We start from the raw sequence: 24,250 nt of genomic DNA on the forward strand, positions 1-24,250 counted from the left end.
GCTGTGGAGCAGAGTGATGACCATGAAGTATCTCCATGCTGTTGGACACGTGGTGGAATGACTGAACAGTGTTGTTTAAAGTTTGTCATCCTTTGGGGAAAAGCATTCATTCATTAATCCTTGTTGTCTCCTTGACTCAGAAGGACGTCATTAAGGTAAACTTTCAAGTAGTCTGTGGTTGTCTTCAAGTGCTGTCTGGCACCTAGGTCGTCACATTGGAAAATCAGCTTGAAAATCGTTGTTCAACCTGTTTTTTATATTTTCTGCCAATATACTGTTGAATTAGGACCGCATAAATTCTTTCCCAGCCTTCTGATGAAAACAAAAGGAGGAAGCCAGTAAATTCCACTTGAGGAAAATGACCTGTGCCGTCCATATGTGATACAGAGGGCACTTTACTCATTATGGAATCCCAGACCATGTGCTGTGCCCTCAAACTCAGCATAGTTTCCTATTTAATTCACCAAATCTTGTTCTTTCTTCAGTAGCTCCCAAGTAATGACTTTCTGTAACATCCTTAAATTATGAAATAATGGAGTTTAAAAATGCTATATAGAATGTTTTGTGAGTTTATAGTTTACAGCTGTAGTTCTATAAAATGTATTTCTGTCAGATGGTTAAAGAATGTAGGAATGAAGCCATCACCCATTGCTAAGATGGTATAATTGCAGTAATTTAAACAGGGTTTAAGTGACTGTTTTAGTGGCCAGTTTTAATCAGCCTGTGTAAAATCTACTCACAGCATTGCAAACGGGCCATTATTCTTCTGTTGCCATAATTAAGTCTGTTCTGTGATTGCTCAAGCAGAATGAAATAATGAACAAGGTTAATTAGAAGATAGAGCTACAGCTTTTTTTTGCTGTTGGTGGCTCCATTTAATTTCAATAATTTTAAACGCATATTGTCAAGGGTTTAGCTGCCAGCCAGCATCTCAAGTTATTTTTTTTCTTAGTAATACTGTATTCAGCGACTTTTCTTAATGTAGGCCTACAGCATGTGCAGATTATACCTGCAAAAGACCATTAAGTAATCCCATTACTGAATGACTAAATTGGTGACCATGTTTTTGTTCAAATGCTGTGAAATGTGTCTGTTGGATGAGTTCTGAGATTATTGCCTGTAACATAAAATACAGCAGCATATCACATAAAGAGTGACAAAAGAAAAATTAACAACAACTAGAAGAACAATGGTGACTCTGATGGGTCTTATGGTAACTTTTTAGACATTCTCTGACATTCTGATTTGAAGCATTTGTTAGAGTCCATTTACTTTGATAAAAAAAAATTACAGTGACTTAGAATCCCAGGAGTATTGGCTAGTAATACAATTTGCTTTTTAGTACAATTAGGATTTAAAACATACTTTCTGAGTAGCAGTGGAATTTTACATTGTTGCCAGTTTTGAAATGTTTAGCGTGAAGGATTCCTACTGAGATCTATAGAGAAAGTGTGCTGCAGCTTTCATTGTACAATGACTGTGATCATAGCATTTTGCGTGATACTACTGAGAGATCCTGGCTGTTTTATGTGGGATAGTTCTCTTGAAAGGCGCTAGAGAAAAATAGCCCTTTCATCTGGCATGTTGAAGACACTCGAGTGGGAAAAACTATCCTGTTGTCAAAAGAAGTGCTTGGATTCATCTACTCTAACAAGTTGTAGGCAATTGGGTTAGCTCTTTGATGTGATGATGACTATAAAACTGTATTTGAGGCTGTAATTTCATATAATACATACAGATGCAGCCATTCAAAACAAGCTGGCGATACCGCATTATTTTGCGGTGCGCTTTACGCAGTCTACCGCGAGGTACCGTAAATTCTCCTATAGTACCGCAAGTAAAATAATAGTATCCGGAATTTCCGCAAGGTGGAGCTAATAAAGCTCAACCTCTCATGTTTGAGCTGTCGCCATCAAAGTCTTTAACGAAGATATTACTAATAGTATCAATAATGAATGACCTTGGACAAGCTGTAAACTCAAAGTATTGCCCTGGTCCACATTCTTTTTTTCATTGACCGTCTTTGTAAAAGTAACACCACAGCATTTCGCAATCACGCATTTGTTTCCAATCATGCAAAGTACAGTAATTTTTGAGAATCTCCGATTCACCACGCCTTTCACATGCTCATAAAAGAGATTGATTTAGGAACATAAACATATTACTGTATGCAAACCGTACTGTATACAGTATGTATATGTATATTTAATGTCTTTACTGTGCCCGTTTAAGTATTTAATATTTATATGGAATTTTACCACTGAAGGGAAATCTTAGTAGCTGAGCATAAAAAGAATAGGAGCATACTGTAACACGTGTGAAGGCCATAAACGATATTAATTTTGGAACATAAACATACAGTATATGGATGGTCTTGGTACTTATCTCATGACGAATGAGAAAAGAGCGTTTAAAGCCTTACTATAATGACTGTACCTGTCTGAAATTGTTGAGATTAGGGGTGCAGGGAGGGTTTGCTAAATCAGGGTCACAATTTCTTCTCATTCTATGTGGGCTCCTGTTCACAAAATTGAACTAATGTGCCAGTTTAATTAATGAAGTTTTGGATAAAAGCCCAAACCCCATCCCAGACCGGTCACCAGCTTATTAGGGTATGAATATGGGACTTCAGACCTTTCTTCCCAAAATTATTTGCTCAGATGTTGTACCAGCACTACAACAGCTTCTTATGTTGCCTGGCGTTACGCTAGAGTTGCATTGAATGTGACAAGAAGAGCAGATGTGATCAGAGATGCCATCACATAAATAGAACCTGGGTTTTTGATCACTGCCTTCCACACTGGACAAAAGATGACAGGAGATGCTGATTTGTTGCTGGGAACCTTTGAAAAAAGTAAAATTGTCTTCTTTTTCTGCAAATTCTTTGTGTAGAAGCTAGGAAGCAGAGTAAATTGATGACTGCTTCAGTGGCCCCCATTATAAAAGGATAATGCTGAAATGTAATTCATAAGTAAACTTCAAAGGAACTGAGTGTGCCTCATATATATATCTAGATTTAGAGTTGTTAACTAATAATGTGAAAGCATAAAATATAAAAGGTATTACCATAGTTGTTGCTTATATTAGAGTGAGTTTTACTTTATATCTCCTACAGACTACTCTCAGTTATTTTGTTCACTGCTTGGAATGACAAAATGCTTTTCCACTTTGTATCGTTCCATATTGTGGCTTTGAAGTGAATAGCACATACTTTTGTGAAATTCTTGTCATAATTAAGTGGATAGCTCTGGGCTTTTTATTATAAGTATGTCACTTAAGAGCACTAAAACATAGGGGCTAAATAGGTGGAGTCAATTTTGCCATTGGAAGCACTTTTTATTGCTTATCCTCCAATGCACAATTTAAAAGAACCCCATAAAAAACACTGCATTCTGTAGACACCTGAAGAGAAAGTACGTTTCTGCAGGACGTTGTAGCTCTGTGCTGTAGTTTCCCATAGCAGAAAAGCTGAGGAGTTGTTCAAGCCAGACTCATGATTGATGTACTGGGGAGAGTGTGCGCCAGGGTGCAGCTTGCTCTTTGCCATACAGACATCCTGTAATGAGGCTATCGTCCATAAAATCATGGTGTGAATATTTAATCTGTGCTGCTGTCTAACTCTCTGTGGGTAGTGCAGTAAACAACATCTGGGCTGGTTCAGATGCCAACGGGGCAGGTAATTTGTAGTACGCCATATGAATTTCATACAGCATGGCCTGTGCCTGCACACTGAAGTCTCTGTTTGCAAAAGTACAGAGTGACAATATAAGCAGACCTTTCTTCTCTTTACTACCCGGTTTATAAAGTGGAAAATGTAGAGAGCTCAATTTGAATAACCAAGCAGAAGGGAAAGCACTAAAATTAGTGAAGCTGACATGGATTACCTTGTGCTGAGCCAAAAGGAAAATTCAAGCATTTGCTTAGACTGCACAGTTTGACACGGCTTCTTCGCAAAACTTCTGCTGAAGTTTTGTTTTCTTCTGCTGAAGTTTTTTGGTGAAGATGTGTCACTGTCACTGCACACAACTGGAATGTGGAATATTACACGCATTCAGTTGGGTGTTTTGCCATTGCTTGGCAGAGATGAATAAAATTAGTAGTTTCTTCAAAGATTGCATCCACTGCCATTCATTCTCCAGCCTGTCTGCATGTGATGTATAATCTTTATTTTGCAGAGTGGCAGTAGTGTCTAAATCCTTTGAAGGACAAACTGATAAAACAGAAGAATGGTACGGGACACAGTACAAACAGGAAGCCATCTCTGATGAGGTTATAAAGGTGAGCTGCGCGTGGCACTCCAGAAATCCACTCAGATCTGACTTGCTTTCAAGAGGGCCAAGGATCTGTCCAAACACTTCTTTAAGAGACCTGCTGCCAGTTGTTTATTGCTCTGTGATAGTAGACTAGGTAACTGATTCTGGCATAACTTTAATTTCACAGTGCCCATATTAGAGTATATTGTCTCATGTCAAGTGTTAGAAACTTCATGGCGTTTTAGCTACAAATATACTCCTACCACTTCTAAATCCTATGAGCTAAGCCTTCCTTTTTTCAGGGCTGTAAAATAGACTTAAGCTATTGCAGCCACAGTATTGAGGTTATGGAAGCTATTGAATGAAATATGAGGTTGTACAAAAGCAACAGTTTCATTTTTATGATTGAGCCCAGCAAACCTTAAATAGCTCAAATGAATTCTGAAAGAAACTCCTGGACTGGATTTTATCCCCAAAGTTAGCTGACTGAAAGGCTCTTGGATTGCTTGCAAATGGAGTTTCTTCTGTTGATTTCATACTGGTGAGACTAATCCTTCTTCTGAATAAAAATGCTTATCTGTGGATGTTTTAGAAAAGAGACTTCTTTATAAGGTTAAAGTCTCTCTCCATGACACTAATTCTGGTCTTACATAATCCAAGCACGGGTACAGATTACCGGCAAGCGTTTTGTCAGTTGCTCCGCTTTGTGTATTTCAGAAATGGCAAAATGCAGACTTGAATGGAAAGTTCAAACTCCCCATGAAAAATGAGTTTATACCTACAAATTTTGAAATCTATCCCCTGGAAAAAGATGCTCCATCATATCCCACACTGATAAAGGTACTTATTGAATGTTTTATCAATGTTTTATGTTAGAGATAAAAAAATAGTGTGTAAATAACCAGATACAACTACTAGTTAATGTAATTCTGCAAAATAATTATTTTAAAAATAGTTCTCATATAGAAATATTTGAAAGCATGTAAGATCATATTTAGTGCAGAATGACTAAGAGAATGTTGTTTTAAATAATTTATCATTCTCATTTTGACATCTGAGTAGGAATAAGCCCATGAAAGAGAACAGCGTACTGTATTTCATTTTATTACATTTACTACACTTTTCACTGAAAAACGTTTCTTACAGGATACTGCCATGAGTAAAGTGTGGTTCAAACAGGACGACAAATTTTTCCTTCCAAAAGCCTGCCTCAACTTTGAGTTTTTCAGGTAGGAACTAATACTGACTTGAACAACTGTTTAAGTTTAAAACATTGTTTGAAACTTGTAATTGAGGTTTCTGTGCTGTTTAATTTATATCAAAGCCAACATACAGTTTGGGAAAGGAATTTGTATGCATCTCTCAAGTTCTTTCTGAGACGATAGATCTGAAATAATAACATTAAGAAATAGGATTTGAAGAAAGTGCAGTTCAGCTGCCAGAAGATTCTCTTTTTTCATAAGCAAGAATTTGTCTGTGCTTAATTTAAAGCAAGTGTGAAATTGCCTTTAGACACGGACATTTATGGAAAATAATTGAAAGAAAAGATCGTTGCATTGACATTTTTAAAAAATATTTTTTATGCTTCTGAGAAGCTCTGAGTTACAAATCGTATTTTGATGCATTAAGGCATCAAAAGCCCAGAGCTATTTCATTTTGAAGTGGCATTTTGTTCAGTGCTTTCTCAATCTTGCAGTTTAAACCCTGGGAGACCTCAGATTGCTGGATCAATATTTATAAATAGAAGCAATTGAAGACTGCTGCTGCTGTGTCTTTCTAAAAGCAGTCAAAATACAAAATAACCCAGATTTTTACCTATTTAATACCAACCATGGGCATCTCCAGTGTTCTGTGCTCATTAAACAAAGTTCATTTTCAAAACCAGAGAAACACGTAATCGCATTAAAAGTTTGACCTGTAACATAATTTGTCCCTGTTAATGCATATATTCTACAACTACATTTTGTTTTTTGTTTTTTAAGCAGTAATATCTTCCCTTTTTCGAGCTCATGGCTTGATGGAAATTGTAAAAAATACTCATTTTGTTTTTAATGGTTCTTGTTACCCCTTGTCCTGGTTTAAATGTTTGTAGTTTGTTTAGGTAATAGTATTATATGTAAAACTCCATTGATTATGTTTTGTCAGAGTGTATTGATATATTTACATTTCAATGGACATGCAGTGTATGATTTTTTAATTTTTCGTGACTTGTGGTTCAGCACCCTTGGGGTATTTATATCCCAAGGGAAAGTATGAGACTTTACTTGTGGCATTCTCTTTTCAGCCCATTTGCTTATGTGGATCCATTGCATTGTAATATGGCCTATTTGTACCTTGAGCTGCTCAAGGACTCTCTCAACGAGTATGCATATGCAGCTGAGTTAGCCGGCTTGAACTATGACCTGCAAAATACCATCTATGGGATGTATGTAAGTACCCAAATTCAAACAAGCACCATAAACTAAGCATTCTCAACTGGTCTTTTCCTCATTAGGCTTTCTCCCTCAACCTCAACTGAAGAAGTAGTCGGTGGTGTCTCTTTTCCATTGTGGTTAAAGTGCCTATTAAATCATGTCCAGGTTTAGTCCCAGAGATGGTAAGTTGTGCTTCCCAGCGGGAGTGGGAAAGGGGTTATGGGATTATTCATGGCATCACTCCAAAGAGTTGCCGGGAGAGGTCAGATGGAGGTTTTCCAAGGTTGCGAGATCTGCGGATCCTCCTCTGCCTTGATTCTCCTTTCCCTACAGGGCGACCGCCCAGTGAGGCAGAGATCGAACTGGACACTTCAGCCTGGGGTGAAAAACGAGTTGAAATGGCTTTAAGAGGATTTGTGCTACATAAGTCATACAAGCTTTGAGTGTTCCGAACAAAGAAAATATACATGTAATGTGTTGCAGTTAGTCTGTAAACTGATGACGAATCCAAGTTCATTGCATAGAAATTGCAGTTTAGCCCAGAACAATGGAAAATGGAGACCTCACTACTTCTTTTGTAGACTTTTTTCCCAGATCATTTTTTCCCCTCCATTGCGTCAAAAGCTGGTCATTAGGCTGCATATACATACTCTTCTGTCAGCCTCCTCATCCCACCATGTCCATGTTGGAGGTGTCAAACAAATCTCTCTCTCTTGTTTTCTTTTTGTTAGTCGCTACCTTTACGCAGACCCTGTCCATTGCAACATGACTTACCTGTTTCTCAGGTTATTGAAGGATGATTTAAAAGAGTATACATATGCAGCTCGCCTCTCAGGTTTGGTCTATGCCGTAGCGTCAGGAATGAATGCACTCCTTGTAAGTAGAAGTGGAGAGGGAAGGAGTTTGAGACATGAGTGTTAAGGATGCTCTTGCTGTCTGCCGTACTGTGTAGGGCTCCTGTCTTTATGCCCTTGGAAATTCTTTTGTTTGATGTTTTACAGATTATGGTCATGAAACAAGGCACTGGGGTGGATAAGCGCTATTTAATTAGGCCTGGGATGAATATAATTTGTTTTTAAATGGGAAGTCAGATTAAACCTCATCACCTTGGAGTATTGATAAATTGATGCTTATCAAAATCTTCCTGGATGGTGTTGAGTAAAGCAGCTATATGACCTTGTCAGTCTGGAGGCTGGTGCCAATATAAAAGTTATTTTCTAATATAGAAGGAACTTTTGTTTTGTACTACAGTCTCCAGCAGTGGCACTGAGGGGGGAAGCATATCTGTAAAACAACAAATGAAGGATTATTGGCTCATGCCCTGTCTTTGACGTCACTACTTGCTGCTTTGGGAACATGTTAAAAATTGAAAAGGCTAGCGTTTTGTCCGTGGTTTGAGGTGCTCTCTTTATCTTCTTTAACTTTTGTTCCTTACCCTTTTTGTTCACACTTTAATTGCTAAAATCTTACTTGAAGTTTCATGAAGAATACAGATCATAAGATATGTATATCTCCACACAGCAATATTAGCTGAGAAAACTAATGGCCTAGTTCTTCTAGCCTTTTAGATTTATCAGCTAAAATTAGCTATATGTTTCTTTGAAGTAAAATGCTTGTATTTACAGATTGTTAAAATAAAACATTTTTAGAAAACCTGAAAACCTGTTTTGAAGAAGAAAGAGGACATTTTAGTGTGTATACAGGCTAAAGGAAAAATTAGACATCTTTTTTTTTTGTTGCCAAACACTCTTCAGTGAAGCCCTAGGTTCTGCATGTTTCATCCTGTGAACTGTAGTGAGTTGTTAAGTATTTTCATTGTACTAATCTGACTTGACATCTTGTTTACCTCTCAGCTTGTTGTGTGCAGTGTAATCAGATTTCTGGGTGTGTCAGTGTAACTCACAGGGGCAGCCAGGGGGCAGTGTATGTGCGACTGCTGCTGTTACTTTACTGTGTGAAGGGAAACGCGGGAATGTTAAAATAGAGAAGGTGACCATATATTTAAAAGACTGCCTCACTATTTTATATTCAATGAAAATTATTATCATTGGTAGTAGTAATAGTAGTAGTATGTGCAGACCCTACCAGATGAAAAATGAATTGATACCATGAAAAGAGCTATGCACCTAAATTAAAGAACATGAGAGGTTTTGTGAGTGAGTAGTTTGAAAGAAGAAAAGAGCACGGCACTCGGTCACTGGGTTCCTAAAGGTTTAATTTTCAAGGTGACTGTTTGCCTTAGCCAGTTACCTCAAGTTGTGCGGGCCCAGTGTTTAGGCCGAATTAGACAGTGTGGTGAAATAGGAGAGCCTGTCATCTGCTTGCACAGCTTGGGCACGGCGAGGAAAAAAAGAAAGAGGCAAACAAACTCGTCTCTCCTCCTGTGCTGTAGGACGCAAGATCGTGATGAATGGCGAATCTTTTCTCTAAGGCCAGTCCCACTGCATTGTAATTGCCGTGTACTCTGACAGTTTGCAGTGCCCTGGTTCAGCTGTCTCTTTGGTGTTGTGCTTGGTTTTTCATGGCGCAATTATTGGTGAGCGGTTGAGCTTTATTGTTGAAAGTCTGCCGCTTGATTATGCATATAAATCAATCTGAATGCCTTTTGCGACTGGTACAGTCATCGTATGCTGCCGCGTGAGCAATTTATTCTCTGATAGCAGTAGATAGCAGAAATCAGCCTGCTCAGAGCCCGCTGCAGCTTTCTGTAATCCCGGCCTCCCAGCCCCCTTCTCTGAAAGCTCAAGCTCAGCACTTGTGCAGTCCTGTGCAGCTGGATTGCCACCCCAGTGCGCCACATGTGTTCTCATCACCTCCCTCTCCCCCCGCAACACAGCTGTCCGTGAAGGGCTACAACGACAAGCAGCACATCTTGCTGAAGAAGATCATTGAGAAAATGGCCACCTTCGAGATCGATGAGAAACGGTTTGACATCATCAAAGAAGCAGTAAGCTCGTCTGCTGTTGCGTTTATACATAACCTTCCAGCTCATGCGCAAAGTGCTTCTCTGTTCAGTTTGAGACTGCTCGTTCCGCCATCCCAGAGGGGAAGTGCTTGGCATTCCAAGTTTACCATTGGGCACAGTACGTCCAGCTTCTGTTGTTGCAAGAAAGGGCATCAGATGCCCAATTGGTAAATACATAACTATATAAATATATAAATATATGGATTTATTTGCAGGCCAAAGCATTAAATACTTAAAAGTGTGGATTAGAAGAACGAGATAATGCTGGCAGAGATTTTCAAAGTAAAACTTCAGATGTTTTCACATGCCTTTACACTTAAAAGTCTACTTTTTATAGGTGTTGATTTATGATGTACTGAAATTGTGTTTTGCTTCTTTCCTTCTCCAAGTACATGCGGTCGCTGAACAATTTCCGTGCTGAGCAGCCTCACCAGCATGCCATGTACTACCTGCGGCTGTTAATGACTGAGGTGGCCTGGACCAAAGATGAACTGAAGGAGGCACTAGATGGTAAAATACACTTTTCCCCACCCTTCGGAGTTATTGCTGACGGGGGGAGGCAGTGGAATGCTGGAAATTATTTCAAGAAAGCGGGGCTGTCTGGTGATCCCAGTTAGTGCCACTGAAAAATTCCAGTCTCTCTGAGCGGCTTCAGAAGATTGGCAGAGGTATCCCTACGTGTTTGGATTTTCCGAATTTGCTCACTGTGACTTACTGTTGAATATTTCTTAGCACTATGTTAATTACAGATGCTGAGACTCATTGCGATGCGAGTTGCGTTATGCAGTCAAAATGCAATTTCCTACAAGATTCCTGAACGGGTGGTTCTTTAAATTTTATGTGATGACGCACATATCTTACCCAGCTATCGAACTGAACACGGGAAAACTTGAATTTGCTGTTATATGAGAACAATCGAGTGATCCAGTATTGCCATAGGAAGAAATGGCTTGGTTCTCCTAGCTGTCGCCCACCTCACTTTGTACCCTAGACCCCTCTCTCTGCACTGTTGGACTAATGTCTTTGACACTCAGTCATCTGACAATGCCCAAGTGTTTTTTTTTCCTGCAGTTCTCCAGAGAGCCAGTTTGTTTAGTTGCAGTTCTTCCGTCAGGCTTAACACTTCCTTCTGAATCTGGGTCAGACGCTGTGTGAATTCAAAGCAATGCAGTCGGTGCAGTGCCACAGCCCCATTGCCGTGTGTGTTGCAATGATAGAAGTGTCTCTGAGAAACGCCCCTGATAAAAGCTAATAAAACTTAAGAAGGGAAGGAGGGTTTTGATTTGAATTGTTTTTTTTAGAGATATGTTTTTTTTTGCGGTGTGGTGCTGACAGTAAAGTGTCCATAGCTGTGAAAAGCACTGTATGATTGATTCTGCTGTCTAAATATCTGTTGCAGATGTCACTCTCCCTCGCCTCAAGGCCTTTATACCTCAGCTGTTGTCACGGTTACACATTGAAGCGCTTCTCCATGGAAATATAACAAAACAGGTTGGTTAACTGTCTCTCCTTGAAGACGAGGAAGCTCGATGGAGTCTGTGCCTCTGTGTGTGTGTTATTGGTCACGCAGACTCTCACAGAGTCCGCAAGGATGAGATATATTTTTATTCTCTCTTTCAATTCAGCAACAAGGACTTTACGCATCAGAGAGTCCTTTTATCATTCATGTGGGAATGTCGCATAGGGTATAAACACAGGAGTCCGGATAAGATCTCTGGTGATCAGATCACTGTTTATGTAAGATCACAGCTGTCTTAAATGACCCCGGTTATCCTTGCTAATGAAGTGAATGTCACAGTCGGATTAAAAACCCTTTCTATAACTATTTCACTGTCACAGGGATATAGATGTGTACTGAAATTAGACAATGAGTGTACTTTAAGAAAAAAGTACAATATTTCTGACATTATTTGACACGCATTGCCTAAAGTTCTCGATTGTAGTTCCAAACTAACATTTCCTTCTTTTTAATTGTTTTGCACAGGGTGAGATGAGGAAATAGGAAAATAACACACATGGAAGCAGTTTTCAGTTCTGGTCTCAAACACTATAAACAGTACTTACAGGCAGCTGATAGGGGAAACCTAGGATTTCAATATGTAATGATATATATGTATAGGAATACAAGAATAATTTTTCTTAAATGTGTAACAGACCTGCATTGAAAAACCTGAAAAGAAACCCTAGGTTTGTGGAGGTGGGGAGTTATTGTGGTTCATGGCGGGGAAGTGTGTCACTGTTCTGTAATCAGATGCAGAGTCTGTAACAGGAGATGTTACAGCCATCAAGAATGCAGAAGTATGTTTGTTATAGCTATTTAATAAAACAATATGAAATGCAGTTATGCCGAATGATGTCACTGTTGTTTGCCGGAGAGATGGCAAATTACCGGGCACCTGTGGGACCCATGCAGGTGTTTAGAAAAAAGTTTAAATTAAAAGTTTCCCTGATTGATTTTTTTTCTCCTACACCCCTGTTAATATCTGGGAGCATATGTGGAGTATTAAATAAAGGTATTTTCAAAAGGTAGGTACACTGAGCAAAACACACTTAAGTCTTCACATCCTGAAAGCGATGTAGAGAGATGTAGAACATATTTATTGCAAGCATATGCTCCATCTGATAGTTCTACATTACATATTTGGCAAGGAAACCTCACTGCGCTTCTGTGCTGCAGTTTCTGCTGTGTCAGAACAGATAGAAGGGCAGTTGAAAGTTATGGAAGCAGCAATGTCCTCTGATGTGTTAACTACAAACTGCTTTCCTTTCAGTCTGCCTTAGGCATGATGCAGATGGTTGAGGATACTCTTATTGAACACGCTCACACCAAGCCTCTCCTGCCCAGCCAACTTATTCGTTACAGAGAGGTTCAGGTTCCGGACAGTAAGTGGCGCCTTTCCATACCCTCAGCTCTCCCTCATTCTCACAGTGCACCCCTGTGTCCAGGTCCGTGTGCCACATATTCAAAACCGCTCGTCGGTCACATCGTCACAGCCGTGTAGTTCATCACAAATTCCAGCACAGTAGTCATTAGAATAAAAAAAAGCATGCCTGCTTTACAACTATGTGTACAGTCTAGTGGAGGCAGTTTAATTGCAGTTTGTTATTTTTTTGGTCTTTTCCTCATATGAGAATGATGTAAGAACCCACTTTGAACTGGGATTTTTTTCAATAATTTCTGCTGTCTAGGTACATTCTGAAGATTAAGCATTCTGATTATCCAGCACTGAAACTTACTGGCGTACCTCATTAAAGATTAACGACATGGACATTTCTGCACATTTGAGATTGCTTTCCAGCTGTAATTCAGGGAAACAAATCAAGAATGTGAGCAACTGCTATCGATTTGTACTGGATTTCGGGTTACTATGGATGCATGTGCTGTATATACTTAGATTTGCAATTGGATCATTTTTTTCTCTGGACACCGCTTCCTGATACGCTGCCTATTGAGAGCCGTTGCATAAGGCTTGGTCCTGTAGTGTTTTCCGCTCTACCATATCAAGTCTAGAGTCTTTACTGTTTAAACATTGTCATTATCATCTTCAGTTTCTGCCTCCATATAGACCTCCATATAAACTTTGTATGACAGTGCTCCAAGAACCAATTATAAGTCTATGTTCTCTATGTGGAATAATTAGATCACATTTTTTACATTGACTTAATCTTTTTATGGCTTCATTCAGACTGCCTTCTTCTTTTGTTCTAGTTTACCATTTGTCTTCCAGTATCACACTTTCAATGTACCTTAAGTTATGCTTTAAATTATTCTGCTGATGAAGGAGAGTCTTTCATTTATTCATTTTTGGGGGCTGCTTTTAGGAGGATGGTATGTGTATCAGCAGAGGAATGAAGTACACAACAACTGTGGCATTGAGATCTACTACCAGACAGACATGCAGAACACCCAAGAGAACATGCTGCTGGAGCTCTTCTGCCAGATCATCTCTGAGCCCTGCTTCAACACCCTGCGTACCAAGGAGCAGCTGGGTGAGCCTCTGCCACATTGCAGACTCTGCAATACTCTTTATCCAGGTTTCTTTCAAATCATGACATTGCATTGACTGTAGGTTGCAGAATCAAATTAGCCTAAGTTGCTGGGTGTGAGCTAACCTGGCACTTGTAAACCCAAAACTCCAGTGTCTGTCATGTTTCGCAGGCAGCAGAGTGATGTCTGTCTTCTGGCTCTGAAGTTGCCGTTCTGTCACTGGGCCAAAAAAAGAGCACCACATCTTGCCAGTACTCAATAGGTACTTCTGTAAATTCCCAGGCTACATCGTATTCAGTGGGCCCCGAAGAGCCAACGGTGTCCAGGGGCTGCGCTTCATTATCCAGTCAGAAAAGGCGCCCCACTACCTGGAGAGCCGTGTGGAGGCCTTCCTGAGGACCATGGAGAAGAGTCTGGAGGAGATGAGCGAGGAGGCATTCCAGAAACACATCCAGGCCCTGGCCATCCGCCGGCTCGACAAGCCCAAGAAACTGGCAGCTGAGTGTGCCAAGTACTGGGGAGAGATCATTTCACAACAGTACAACTTTGACAGAGGTGAGGCGCCAATACTGCTCGTGTGGCAATCTGTGCCAGACAGAATTCACCTGTTTTTCAAACCACTAGTACTTCAGTATGAGTTGCAGAACCTTTGTTCTGCTCTGTCCAGAGCAGGAGACTAGTGAGCTGTCTCCTCCCTCTCCTCCCTAGATCATAATAGTATTCTGTATTCTTTTCTTTCACTTTCTTCCACAACTCTGTGAGAATGTAAGTGGTATTTTCTTTTTTCCTCCTTGAAATGCAGTTTTCCAAAAGAGATCTTCATGTTGCACAAAGGATAACTGATTCATAAGCTACTTTGTTAGTAGAGTATTGTCAGTTCTTCTAGAGGTGCTTTTTAAATTGGCCCACAGGAATTGAAATAACAAATCTTGCAGTGTTTGTTCCCTGTTTTTATTTGTTAAGTGTTGCCTGTATAGTTAACATTAAAGATATGAATGATTCTGTAGGGAAGGGAGCAGCTTACTTATCCCAGAATTGATATAGAAAGTATACTGGTTAAACATGTGAGATTGACGTATATTTACACTGCAAAAACCTAATAGAAAGGTCAGACAGTACAGCTCTACTTCTTAAGTTTTTTCCAAAGTGGAGTGGAATGCAGTAAAAATTCTACAATTAGGAATGGATAAATTGAGGGAAAGGCCAGCTTTTATGTAATTAGCCTCCATTGTAACAGTGCTAATAAATGAAGCTTCTGTTTGAAAGCAGCATACTGGATGCAGTTTTTCAAATCATTGGAGACTATTATTCTTTTTGCCCTGCTGGATCTTTCAGGGTAGAAAGCAAAAAAAAAATTTAAAAGAAACAGCAGAAATGAACAATACTTTAATCACTAAAGATACTAAGCTTTAACTAGTCACGACGTGGAAGATTTCAGTGTTTTCCAGTTTTGTCTCTTTATTTTTAAGGCATGGTGAGTCATTGTTGGAAGTCTGTTTAAAACTGTACTGAAAGCTTGTTAATGCTCAGCTGACACAGTGAGTGTTATCTTTTTGTCTAGGGCATATGGAAGGAAATCTGATTTAGGGTAATGTATAAGTGTAACATACACAGAAAGACTCTGCACATTTCACATTTGTGTGAGTGTGTTGTCTGGGGCTAAAAGTATTTGTAGTCACTGGTGATGTATGTTATCGAAACAAAACAGTAACTCGTACAATTAAGTAGTCATTGGTACACTACTCAAGTTGTAGAAAGTATTAGGAATTTTGTTTATACCTTAAATCAGTTGATAAATGTTTACTTTAATTGGATAAATGTAATATTGTTGATCTATGTCTGAAGAGCTTCAACAATTAGTTACATGTTTTAGGGTTGTAAATTGAAAGTTATATCTTTGCTCCCTGAAAAGCTATGGATGTACACATAGAAAAGAAAAAAAAAATCGAATTTACCTAAAGCTGTTTAGTATGTTTTTATTTGGCTTTATAACATGTTACACAAAGAACCCAATATAATTTCCTGACCTTAATGTATCATTTGATTTCAATGTCTCAAACAAGAAGCAATACACATACTTACATACAGTATGTATAAACAATAAATCAGGTCTTGATTTTATAAGAGAAATAAATGTTACCGTATTTAAAGTTTTGTTACAAATCATGGATTCATATTTAGCAGTAAATTCTATGAATACAGTATAATCAATAAAGCATAATCCCATTATTGCACCTATTTTCTGGAAAAATGTATTTGCATATGTTTTCAAGAGCATAGTAGTACTGTGTTTGACTATGTTACTTTGATGACTCATGCATTACCTTGGTAACATTTAATATATACCATTAAGGAAAGAAAAAAATAGTGTTTGACTTTTGTGTCAGGTTAGTTTTACTTAATTCTTTTGGTGTTTTTTTAATTGTCTTCAAGACTGCTACTTTTTACAGTTCTGACCTCTTTGCTTGTCTTCAACATTTTTGCAGTTACAGAACAAGGCTTTTTAAATCTGCATCATTTTCACAGCCCTGTTTCCATGTGCTGGGGAAGGTTGTTTCACAGTGCTACATAATAAAGATGATGCCAGTCTTCACCCATCCCAGAGAGTTCATGAATCGCTGATTCGATGAATCTGTCCTTCAAGTCATGTTCCTACAAACAGGCTAGAAGTCAATGTTGTGAACTAACCCTACATTCTGCATAATTTGTTGTTCAACACTAGTGATGAATCTCCCAGTTATGGAATGTAACCAAATTTTTTTAAATTAAAATTTTAAAATTAAAAACAATTCGTCATAAAAGGTGAGTGACGAGCAACGTCAAAACCACAGATACGGTATGTGCTACCAGCAGTGGGACTTCAAGAGCAGCTAAGTTTATCCACTTATTGTGCTGCAGTGACTACTTCTACATAACCTTTAGAAACTGAGGAATGGCTGCTAATCTTGCTAGCATGTTGTGTAGTAAATTGAATAAAGTTATGTAGTAAAGTGAATAATCCAGAAAGATTATATTCTTGTAACATATATATATATAACATCACATGCAGAACATGCAAAGGCTGTTCTTATTGACAAACCCAGTGCAGAACATTTCTTCAGATGTCAGACTTGTTCAGTTTGAAATAATTCACAATTTCTTCTACAGAGACAGGTGTGGAGCAGGTTGGATTGATCACCTTGGAAGAGAAATGAAAAATGTAACAAAATGGGTCTGTTTATTTGTATGTTTAGCATACGTTTGGCTGAGAAAGTACAATACTTTTTTCCAGAATTTGCTCTGTTATATATGCAGTGGATACCTGTCTCTCTTCAGCAGAATGGCAGCAGTTTTATTTATTTTTTCTCCTTTTCAAGATGTTTTCTTTTTGTTTCAGATAACATTGAAGTTGCATATCTGAAGACACTGACAAAAGAAAACATAATGCAGTTTTACAGGGTGAGTGGTGTGGCTGTTGTACCTTTGTGTTTTTTTAAGGTAGTGTGACAGTAAGTCTTTTGTCCTTTAAAAAATAAGCAGTAAGGCAGTAAAAAGATCTGTTCAAGACTTTTGAAAAGATCAGTTCCAAAATGTGTTGTATTAAAGCCTTTGAATGTCAGATGCTGTAAGAGGTTTGGGAACGTGACTATTATCTTGTATGAAGTCCCTCGCAGTATAATGATTGCACAATGGACCCAATACTTCTTCTTGTTCAGCATAATGAAACCCCCACTGTTCTTGACAATTTCAGGGGAATTGAAACAAAATGAAAAGCACCCCCTGAGACGTATGTGAATGCATAGCTGTCTGGGAGTGAAAAAAATAAAGATCTTAACCTTTTGGTCCTTTAGCAAATTGATGTCTGGGTTTTGTGTGAAATATTGTACTTACAGGTGTGTATCCCTTGTGTCTGCATGGAGGATTCACATCTGTTTCAGGGATGGATCAGTTCCCTTTATGTCTGTGTGCATCAAGCTGGAGCTGGCTAAAATCAATCTGTGATATAGTCCCCTAAACCCCAGAGGTGTTAAAAGGCAGTTAATAAAAGTTGTACACCATCTTTTTATGTAGGCCTGCAGCCCATTTACCAGCTGTGACAGGGAAGTTCAGTATCTCTTGCCATGAAAGCGCTGTGGAGGTCATCAATTCTATGACTAATCTCTGAGAGTGACAAGCTTAATGTTTTAAGCAAGGAAGCCTCAGAAATCTGCATTGCCCATTTCTTTCTCTTCCCTAAAATATTACACCTTTTTCATCTCCTAGGGTATATTTATATATAGTAGTAGAGGTTGTGCTAGCACTAAGAAGTTTCCTAGCAACATACGGTGAATGTTGACGTAGTTAGAGGATTATTTATTAAAATGCTAGCCTGTATCTTGTACCACTATGTGAATATCAAGGAAAGAAAAGAAACAGCTAGGACACGGTATGCAGTGCTGTGGAACCGCAAGAGGCAGGTGATAGGAATCATGCTGTGACCTGCTGATGTGCTTCTGTCGCATTAGTATTGTTCAGGAATAAAGTCTCTGCATGGTTCTGAGGCACAAGGTAAAAGGCTCCTCAAATAAAGCCTGATTCCCTGCCTCTCAGCGCTGCATGAAAGTTATTATCCCTTTTGTATCTACATGGATGATGCAACTTTTATTGGGGGACTCATTGTCTAGAGAACTCTTCTGTTTATCTCCTGAAACATAAGCCCTTTTAAATAAACCTGGATAACGCCCTTTAAATATCCCTTTAAATAAACCTAGAATATGCCCTTTAGCTGTGATGCCTTTTCTGAGAAAATAACAAAAACCTCCTATTTATTGGCTTTTATCCCTTTAGAAACATGAGAATCTAACTATACTCTCATTTATTCCTTATTAGTTAATAACATGATTGTGTGCCTTATTCCATATTAATCACTGCTGTTAGCATCTGTAAGCAGATGATGTACACAACTACAGCTGTCACAGCTTAGCATCATTGAAACATCATTGAATAAGGTACAGTAGGTGCTCCTAGGGTTTCAGTGGTCATTTGAACCTGCATTTTCTCTGTAATCAGTATTTTATGATTATCTTGAACAAATCCATATTCCTGAAAATGAGTGAACATTTGGCCCACCTGACCCAACGAATAGAGAGTTTGTTGATCCGAGTAGCTGGTCCAGCTGTCACAAGAAGGAAGCAAGGATTCGGGCTTGTAAGGCTGTGCAGGACATTGTTCTGCACACCCAAAACCCTTTGTGTAAAGAACTGCATATTGTTCTCGGTTTTAAATGTACTTTCTCACAATTTCCAATAGTGCCTGACTCCTGTTTCACTGTTCATTCTGAAAGTATCCGCTGGGTTGACCTTGTCACCTTGCCTTTAAGAATTTTGAAAATTTGTAACTTGTGTCTTCTCTGTTCAAGACTTTAAAGATTCAGTTCCTTTAGCCTGCCAGCGTAGGACATTCCCTTGTCCCAGGATCGATCTGATTAGACTTCTCTGGACTGATTCCAAAGAAGCAATACATTTTCTATAGAGTGGTGACAAAAATGTACACAGTATTTTAAATGAGGTAGTGGATTATACACGTTTAACATGTCTGCCTTACGTTTGAATTATACACTTTCTCGCCCGTTATCCTTGAATGGCCTCTGAGTATGCTGATCATTCTCGTGCATTCTGCTGATGTGAGGGCTGTTTATTTTTGGAAAGTCTTGAGCTGTACCTTGTGCGGTCTAAAAACCATTACAGAGCAAGATCAGACTGATGTGACAGTTTTAGGCTGGTGACATTTAAAATGTAAGTAGCATTGTGCTTGTGCCAAATGAGCTTTTGATGTAAACATCGCCACCACATTGTGCATCAGTGAACATGACTGTAACCTCACCCTACAGTATGTTTGACACCGACAGGATTCCTTCAGTTGTCACGCCCTGATGCAATCAAGTCATCTTTTCCTTATCCTCAGTCTCCTTATTTACAGGACCTGCTTTCAGTGGATGCTCCCAAAAGACACAAGGTGTCTGTGCACGTGCTGTCGAGGGAAATGGATTCTTGTGAGTACTGCAGACTGGGAGGTAGAACTGGGGTTGATTTATAGAGCGTAATTAGTGCGTTAGAAGTGTGGAAATTCCAAGTAATCCATTGTGCTGTGACTCCTGAGCAGCAAGCAAATAGTGTTGGTCTGTCTCTCCTATTGGCCTGCTCTCTGCACACACTGGAGTAGAAAGGATGCTGTGCTCTTGATGCTGGATTAGAAAAGGGTTTTTCGATTGAATTTTTCCCCTCATGAGAAGGAATTTACAAGCTCAGCAGTTACCCTCCATGTCCCACTGACAAAAATGCTTTAATCCTGCTGTGAGGAGCACTTCTCCTACCTGCGAAAGTGTTTGTATAGACACTGTTCTCTGCAGGCTGCTGCAGGTCCAATCACTATAGCCAGTGCTTCAGTTTTTTTACTTTTAAAATTAGCTTAATTTGTAAGAATAGCTCTTCCTCCGCCCAAACACTCCAAACAAATCGGTACTGAATCTCCTCCAGTTATGGTAAACACTTCAAGCTGAGAATTTTCAGTTTTTTTTAAAGCATTTCATTATTCCACCTGTATATTAAGCACAGTGCTGCGGGCGAGTTTTAGAGGACACATTTAACAGTACGGAGCCTTATGTGGTTTCATAGCTTGTAGGAAACTGCAAACTAAATTTGAGTGAACTAATGAAATTCCTTTTAATGCAACTGTTGTTGAGCTTTAGAATATACAAAAAGATTAAAAACGTTCAATTTACTGCATAAACACGCCTTCCAAACTTCAGCCCTGGTTCACTGAGGCCACAGGGCTTTTTTAAATCCCAGCACACCAACTAAAGTGGAACGCTTTGACTAACAAGAGAATTACAACACCGAGGATGAATCTAGTTTTCAAGCTGTCATTAATCCTTATGGCTCTGAATTCTTTTTTTTGCATGCATGCGCAATTGAAGACCAAGCTGCCTAGTCGATACTTATTTCTGATTTTAAGGGCTATTAGATCACTTTTTACTGTTCTGAAATGAGATGTGAAATAAGCCGCGTATTAAAATTCCTTTCCTCAGTAACATGGAGTTAGAATCACAAATTGCTGCTCCAGTTCATCAGTTTAGCACAAGCTGCCCTCAGTCATGCAGTTTCCTCTTCAGTTTGGGGTGCTTTTTTTGAGCAATTTGTTGTGGTACCACAAACTAGGCTGTGATCAGCAGCATTCTTTAATTATTGCCGATGACTTGACACATTCTTGGTTTCCTAGGCCCGGTGGTTGGTGAATTTCCGTGCCAAAATGATGTCAATCTGGCTCCAGCGCCTTCCCTGCCACAGGTACAAGGAAAAGTCCTCTTATTTCAGAAGCAGACCTGGCCACAGAGCAGTACCAGAACTGGGACAGGGTCTCTTCTGGTTTGGTTTAGTTGAAAGGACATTAAGTCAAAGTGAATTGGTTATGTTTTGCACTCTTCATACAAGTATTTAATCTTTGCTTCAGTGATTTTTAACAAAAGTTTCAAAGGAAAGTCTGAATGTTATCTTCTGAAGGACAACTAGTTTGAATTGTACTGCTTGACCCTACAACTTTAATATGTGCTGCAGAATTATATGCAGCATTTGTGTCTCTTGTCCTTTTAAAAAGAATCAAAGTTTTGTCCAAAGATAAAGTAATAAGTAATAAAGATCTGTTGACTAGCCTTGAGACAATCGGGGCAGCAGTGTGGAGCAGTAATCAGAGCTCTGGACTTGTTACTAGAAGGTTGCGGGTTCAAATCCCAGGAAAGACATTGCTGCTGAACCCTTGAGCAGGATACTCACCTGTTTAGGTAAAATACCCAGCTGTATCTGTGAGTGCAAATGTACGATGAAGAGGATATAATTTCAGATTAAAGAAAGCGAGATTGCTGGATTCGGGTTAGGGAAGTGGATTAAATATTGCCCCCAGGCACCAGGCACCTCCTCTGATCTCTGATCCTCTCATCGCCTTTCTTGTCTCCAGCCTATCCTGGTGCAGGACATGACGGAGTTCAAGCGCAGCCTGCCCTTGTTTCCTCTGGCCAAACCGCACATCAACTTCATGGCAGCGAAACTGTGAGTGGAGCCCACCTGCTGGCTGGAGTCCAGGCCTGTGACATGGGAGCTAGAATAATGAATAATCTGTCTTTCAGTGTGTGTGGGTGGGGTACTCTATATATGTGTGTGATTTACAGCTAGCCGTGTTCATTATCATAGCTCTTTGAAAAATTGCAAATCATCCCTTTTTTTAAAGTATTCTTTAAGTAGGATGTTATACAATTTTTACAAAACGGAAAGCCTGGAAAAAGATTGATCACATAAATCCTAGATGAGAAATTTTTGGAGTGTTAAACACCTGTGATATGAAAAGCTGCTTAGGTGAAAAATATTAATTGATTTTCAGTGAAGGTATTGTGAGCTTTGGAGGTATGGCCAGAGTTAGTGCGTTATTTTTTTCAGAGAAGTGCAGAGTCCTGATTTTTTTTTCTTTCATATGAATAACGCAAAAAGAGGAAACGGTAATTGAAGATTTATCACTCTGAGCCACTTTTTTTTTTAATAGATCAAGAATTCCTGCAACACACTAATGTAGAAAGAAATATTTCCGTATTGATTGAACATCAGCCTTATATGAAAAACTATATTATTGCGTTTTAATCTTTATAGAAGTTTGGGAAATTGACAGTTTTGAAATTGACAGTTTTTATTTAAACTAGTAAAATGTTGGGACCATTAGAGCAGCTTGATTTTAAACTGAAACCGCGATGACCGAGGTAACCGCATGAACTTTTACTTCACCTTTGTTTTTAACTAAAGCTTTTTACAGATATTGTCGAAGCATCTTCTCAGGGCTACTCTAATTTGGTTTCACTTTTATTAAAAATTAATGTAAGCCACTTTTGAAATCTTCTACAAGGTATCTCATCTTTTCGGTTTGTTTATGTGAGTGGTGGTGGGGAGGGGGAGTTTCAGGAATTTCACTGTTTTCCTTGAAATAAATGTACATGTTTTGAGCCCTGCATGACACGGAGACACGGAGTTGGTTTCAGAAGCGCTGCTGGCTCCCAGTCTTGGTAATCCTAGACAGTCCAGTCCTCCTGGACACTGCTCTCAGCCAGAGGCTGCTTCTTTCTGCCTCTGTCCTGGAGTGAAGCCTGCGGCTGCTCTTTCCAGTGAGCTCAATCTTTTTTATCCAATCCTTTGATTAAACTAATGATAAAGTTAATTAGGCCTTTCCATTTCAGTGCTTATACAGTGGGAGATTACACTGAACTAACTTTTCTGGAGCAGAAAAGTAAATGTATAGTTAATTGAAGCTTTCAGTTAAGTAACTGAGAGCTCAACTCAAAGAAAGCTGCTGTGCACTTCAGGACCAAGAGTGAGAGAACCCCATTTTTTATAGAGCTGCAGTGCAGAACCAGTGCAATGGGATATTGGATGCTTTAAACCTTTATTAGTATTATGTGGCTTCCTTTTTCCAAAACGTGCATAGCTGTGCATTTTGTTAAAGGGTACAACCACAGTGCCCCAGCCCCAACTTACTACTCCACCCTGCTCGAAAAGTGGGAACAGCCTGAAAGACTGGAGAAACTAAATTCTGATCTCATCTCCTCATCTTAAAATTAATTTAACAGCACAAAATTTAGTTTTACGTTTTTAAAACTTTTTTTCCTACCCCTTCACACTTTCAGTGTTATTTTAAACATAATCTGTTTAAAGTGACTCAAAGTGGCTGTTTTAGGTTACTTCAAAGAGACTGTTCAGAGCGACAATGCTGTGCTTGTACATATGCACTCACACTCAAGCAATAAAGTTAAAACAAATGCGAAGTGCAGTCAAAAAAGTCAAACTTTTGAAAGATCTGTTTGCATTGCACTTTAAAAACGTTTTCTCAGAATCTGCCAAGTTAGCGCTTAGAGAAATCATCCGTGTTAATTTTTTTTATTAAAAAGAGTATCTTGTCTAATGCTTTAACGATCTTCACATGAAGTTATTTAAGATTAGAGAAGAATATAACTAGCCTTGATGGTTTCATTGCTGGATTATTTGTTCCCACCACTCTGCCATTAATCTGCTCAGTCTTCATTTCTCAGGGCTCGATGAACATTTTGAAGCCAAATTACTCTCAAGAATCATTTTCTTAGTAGAAAACATGCTTGAATCAATCTCCTGTAAGTTGTCTCAGGCTAGCTAGAATCAACTGTTATGCTGCATTTTCTATTAAAAAAAATGTATTTTTACAACATCCTGCATTCAGAAATAACGTGTTGTTACTTAACCAGTTGTTTACAACAGTACAAAAAGCTTCTTAATGTTCCAGCATTTTACTATGTTTAACAACTTAAGTAGAAACTCAGGCTTATCAATGGATTCTTGCATTGAATCCAAAGGTGCACCGTGTTTGAGTAGTTACACTGTACAGAAATTCATTTGTAACCTGTTGTTCACATCCATTTCTTGTGAATAGAAACATGGATTTCATGTGAAAAATCCATTGTTTACATTGATTTAACAGAAACAAATATTCTTGTTGGTTGACTGGTTGTAGAAGCAAGTGCATGTAACAACCAGTGTTTTAAGAGTGCAGTTATTTTTTTTTTTGCAGTTTACAATAAAATATGTAATTACCTCCTACCTTGTCACCT

The 24,250-nt window shown here is 38.9% G+C and overlaps 1 protein-coding gene across 3 annotated transcripts in view; it reads left to right on the plus strand.

The window, feature by feature from the left end:
* ide (insulin-degrading enzyme) overlaps positions 1–24,239 on the plus strand; it is a 47,050-nt gene extending 22,811 nt beyond the window's left edge. For 2 of the 3 annotated variants that reach the window (XM_015346851.2, XM_006630386.3), the window contains exons 12-25: positions 4,176–4,278; positions 4,971–5,093; positions 5,400–5,482; positions 6,538–6,682; positions 9,504–9,614; positions 10,022–10,142; positions 11,032–11,123; positions 12,404–12,515; positions 13,455–13,622; positions 13,903–14,175; positions 16,997–17,058; positions 19,558–19,630; positions 20,857–20,924; positions 21,589–24,239. In XM_015346851.2, the coding sequence (XP_015202337.1) occupies positions 4,176–4,278; positions 4,971–5,093; positions 5,400–5,482; positions 6,538–6,682; positions 9,504–9,614; positions 10,022–10,142; positions 11,032–11,123; positions 12,404–12,515; positions 13,455–13,622; positions 13,903–14,175; positions 16,997–17,058; positions 19,558–19,630; positions 20,857–20,924; positions 21,589–21,684 (1,630 nt within the window). In that variant the 3' untranslated portion in view covers positions 21,685–24,239. Of the gene's footprint in view, positions 1–4,175; positions 4,279–4,970; positions 5,094–5,399; positions 5,483–6,537; positions 6,683–7,398; positions 7,544–9,503; positions 9,615–10,021; positions 10,143–11,031; positions 11,124–12,403; positions 12,516–13,454; positions 13,623–13,902; positions 14,176–16,996; positions 17,059–19,557; positions 19,631–20,856; positions 20,925–21,588 lie in introns of all 3 variants that reach the window. The other variant, XM_015346850.2, reaches the window with a different exon arrangement.
* The last annotated feature ends 11 nt before the right edge of the window (positions 24,240–24,250 follow it).

The sequence above is a fragment of the Lepisosteus oculatus genome, chromosome 4, assembly GCF_040954835.1.
Source record: "Lepisosteus oculatus isolate fLepOcu1 chromosome 4, fLepOcu1.hap2, whole genome shotgun sequence".
Classification (NCBI taxonomy): Eukaryota; Metazoa; Chordata; class Actinopteri; order Semionotiformes; family Lepisosteidae; genus Lepisosteus; species Lepisosteus oculatus.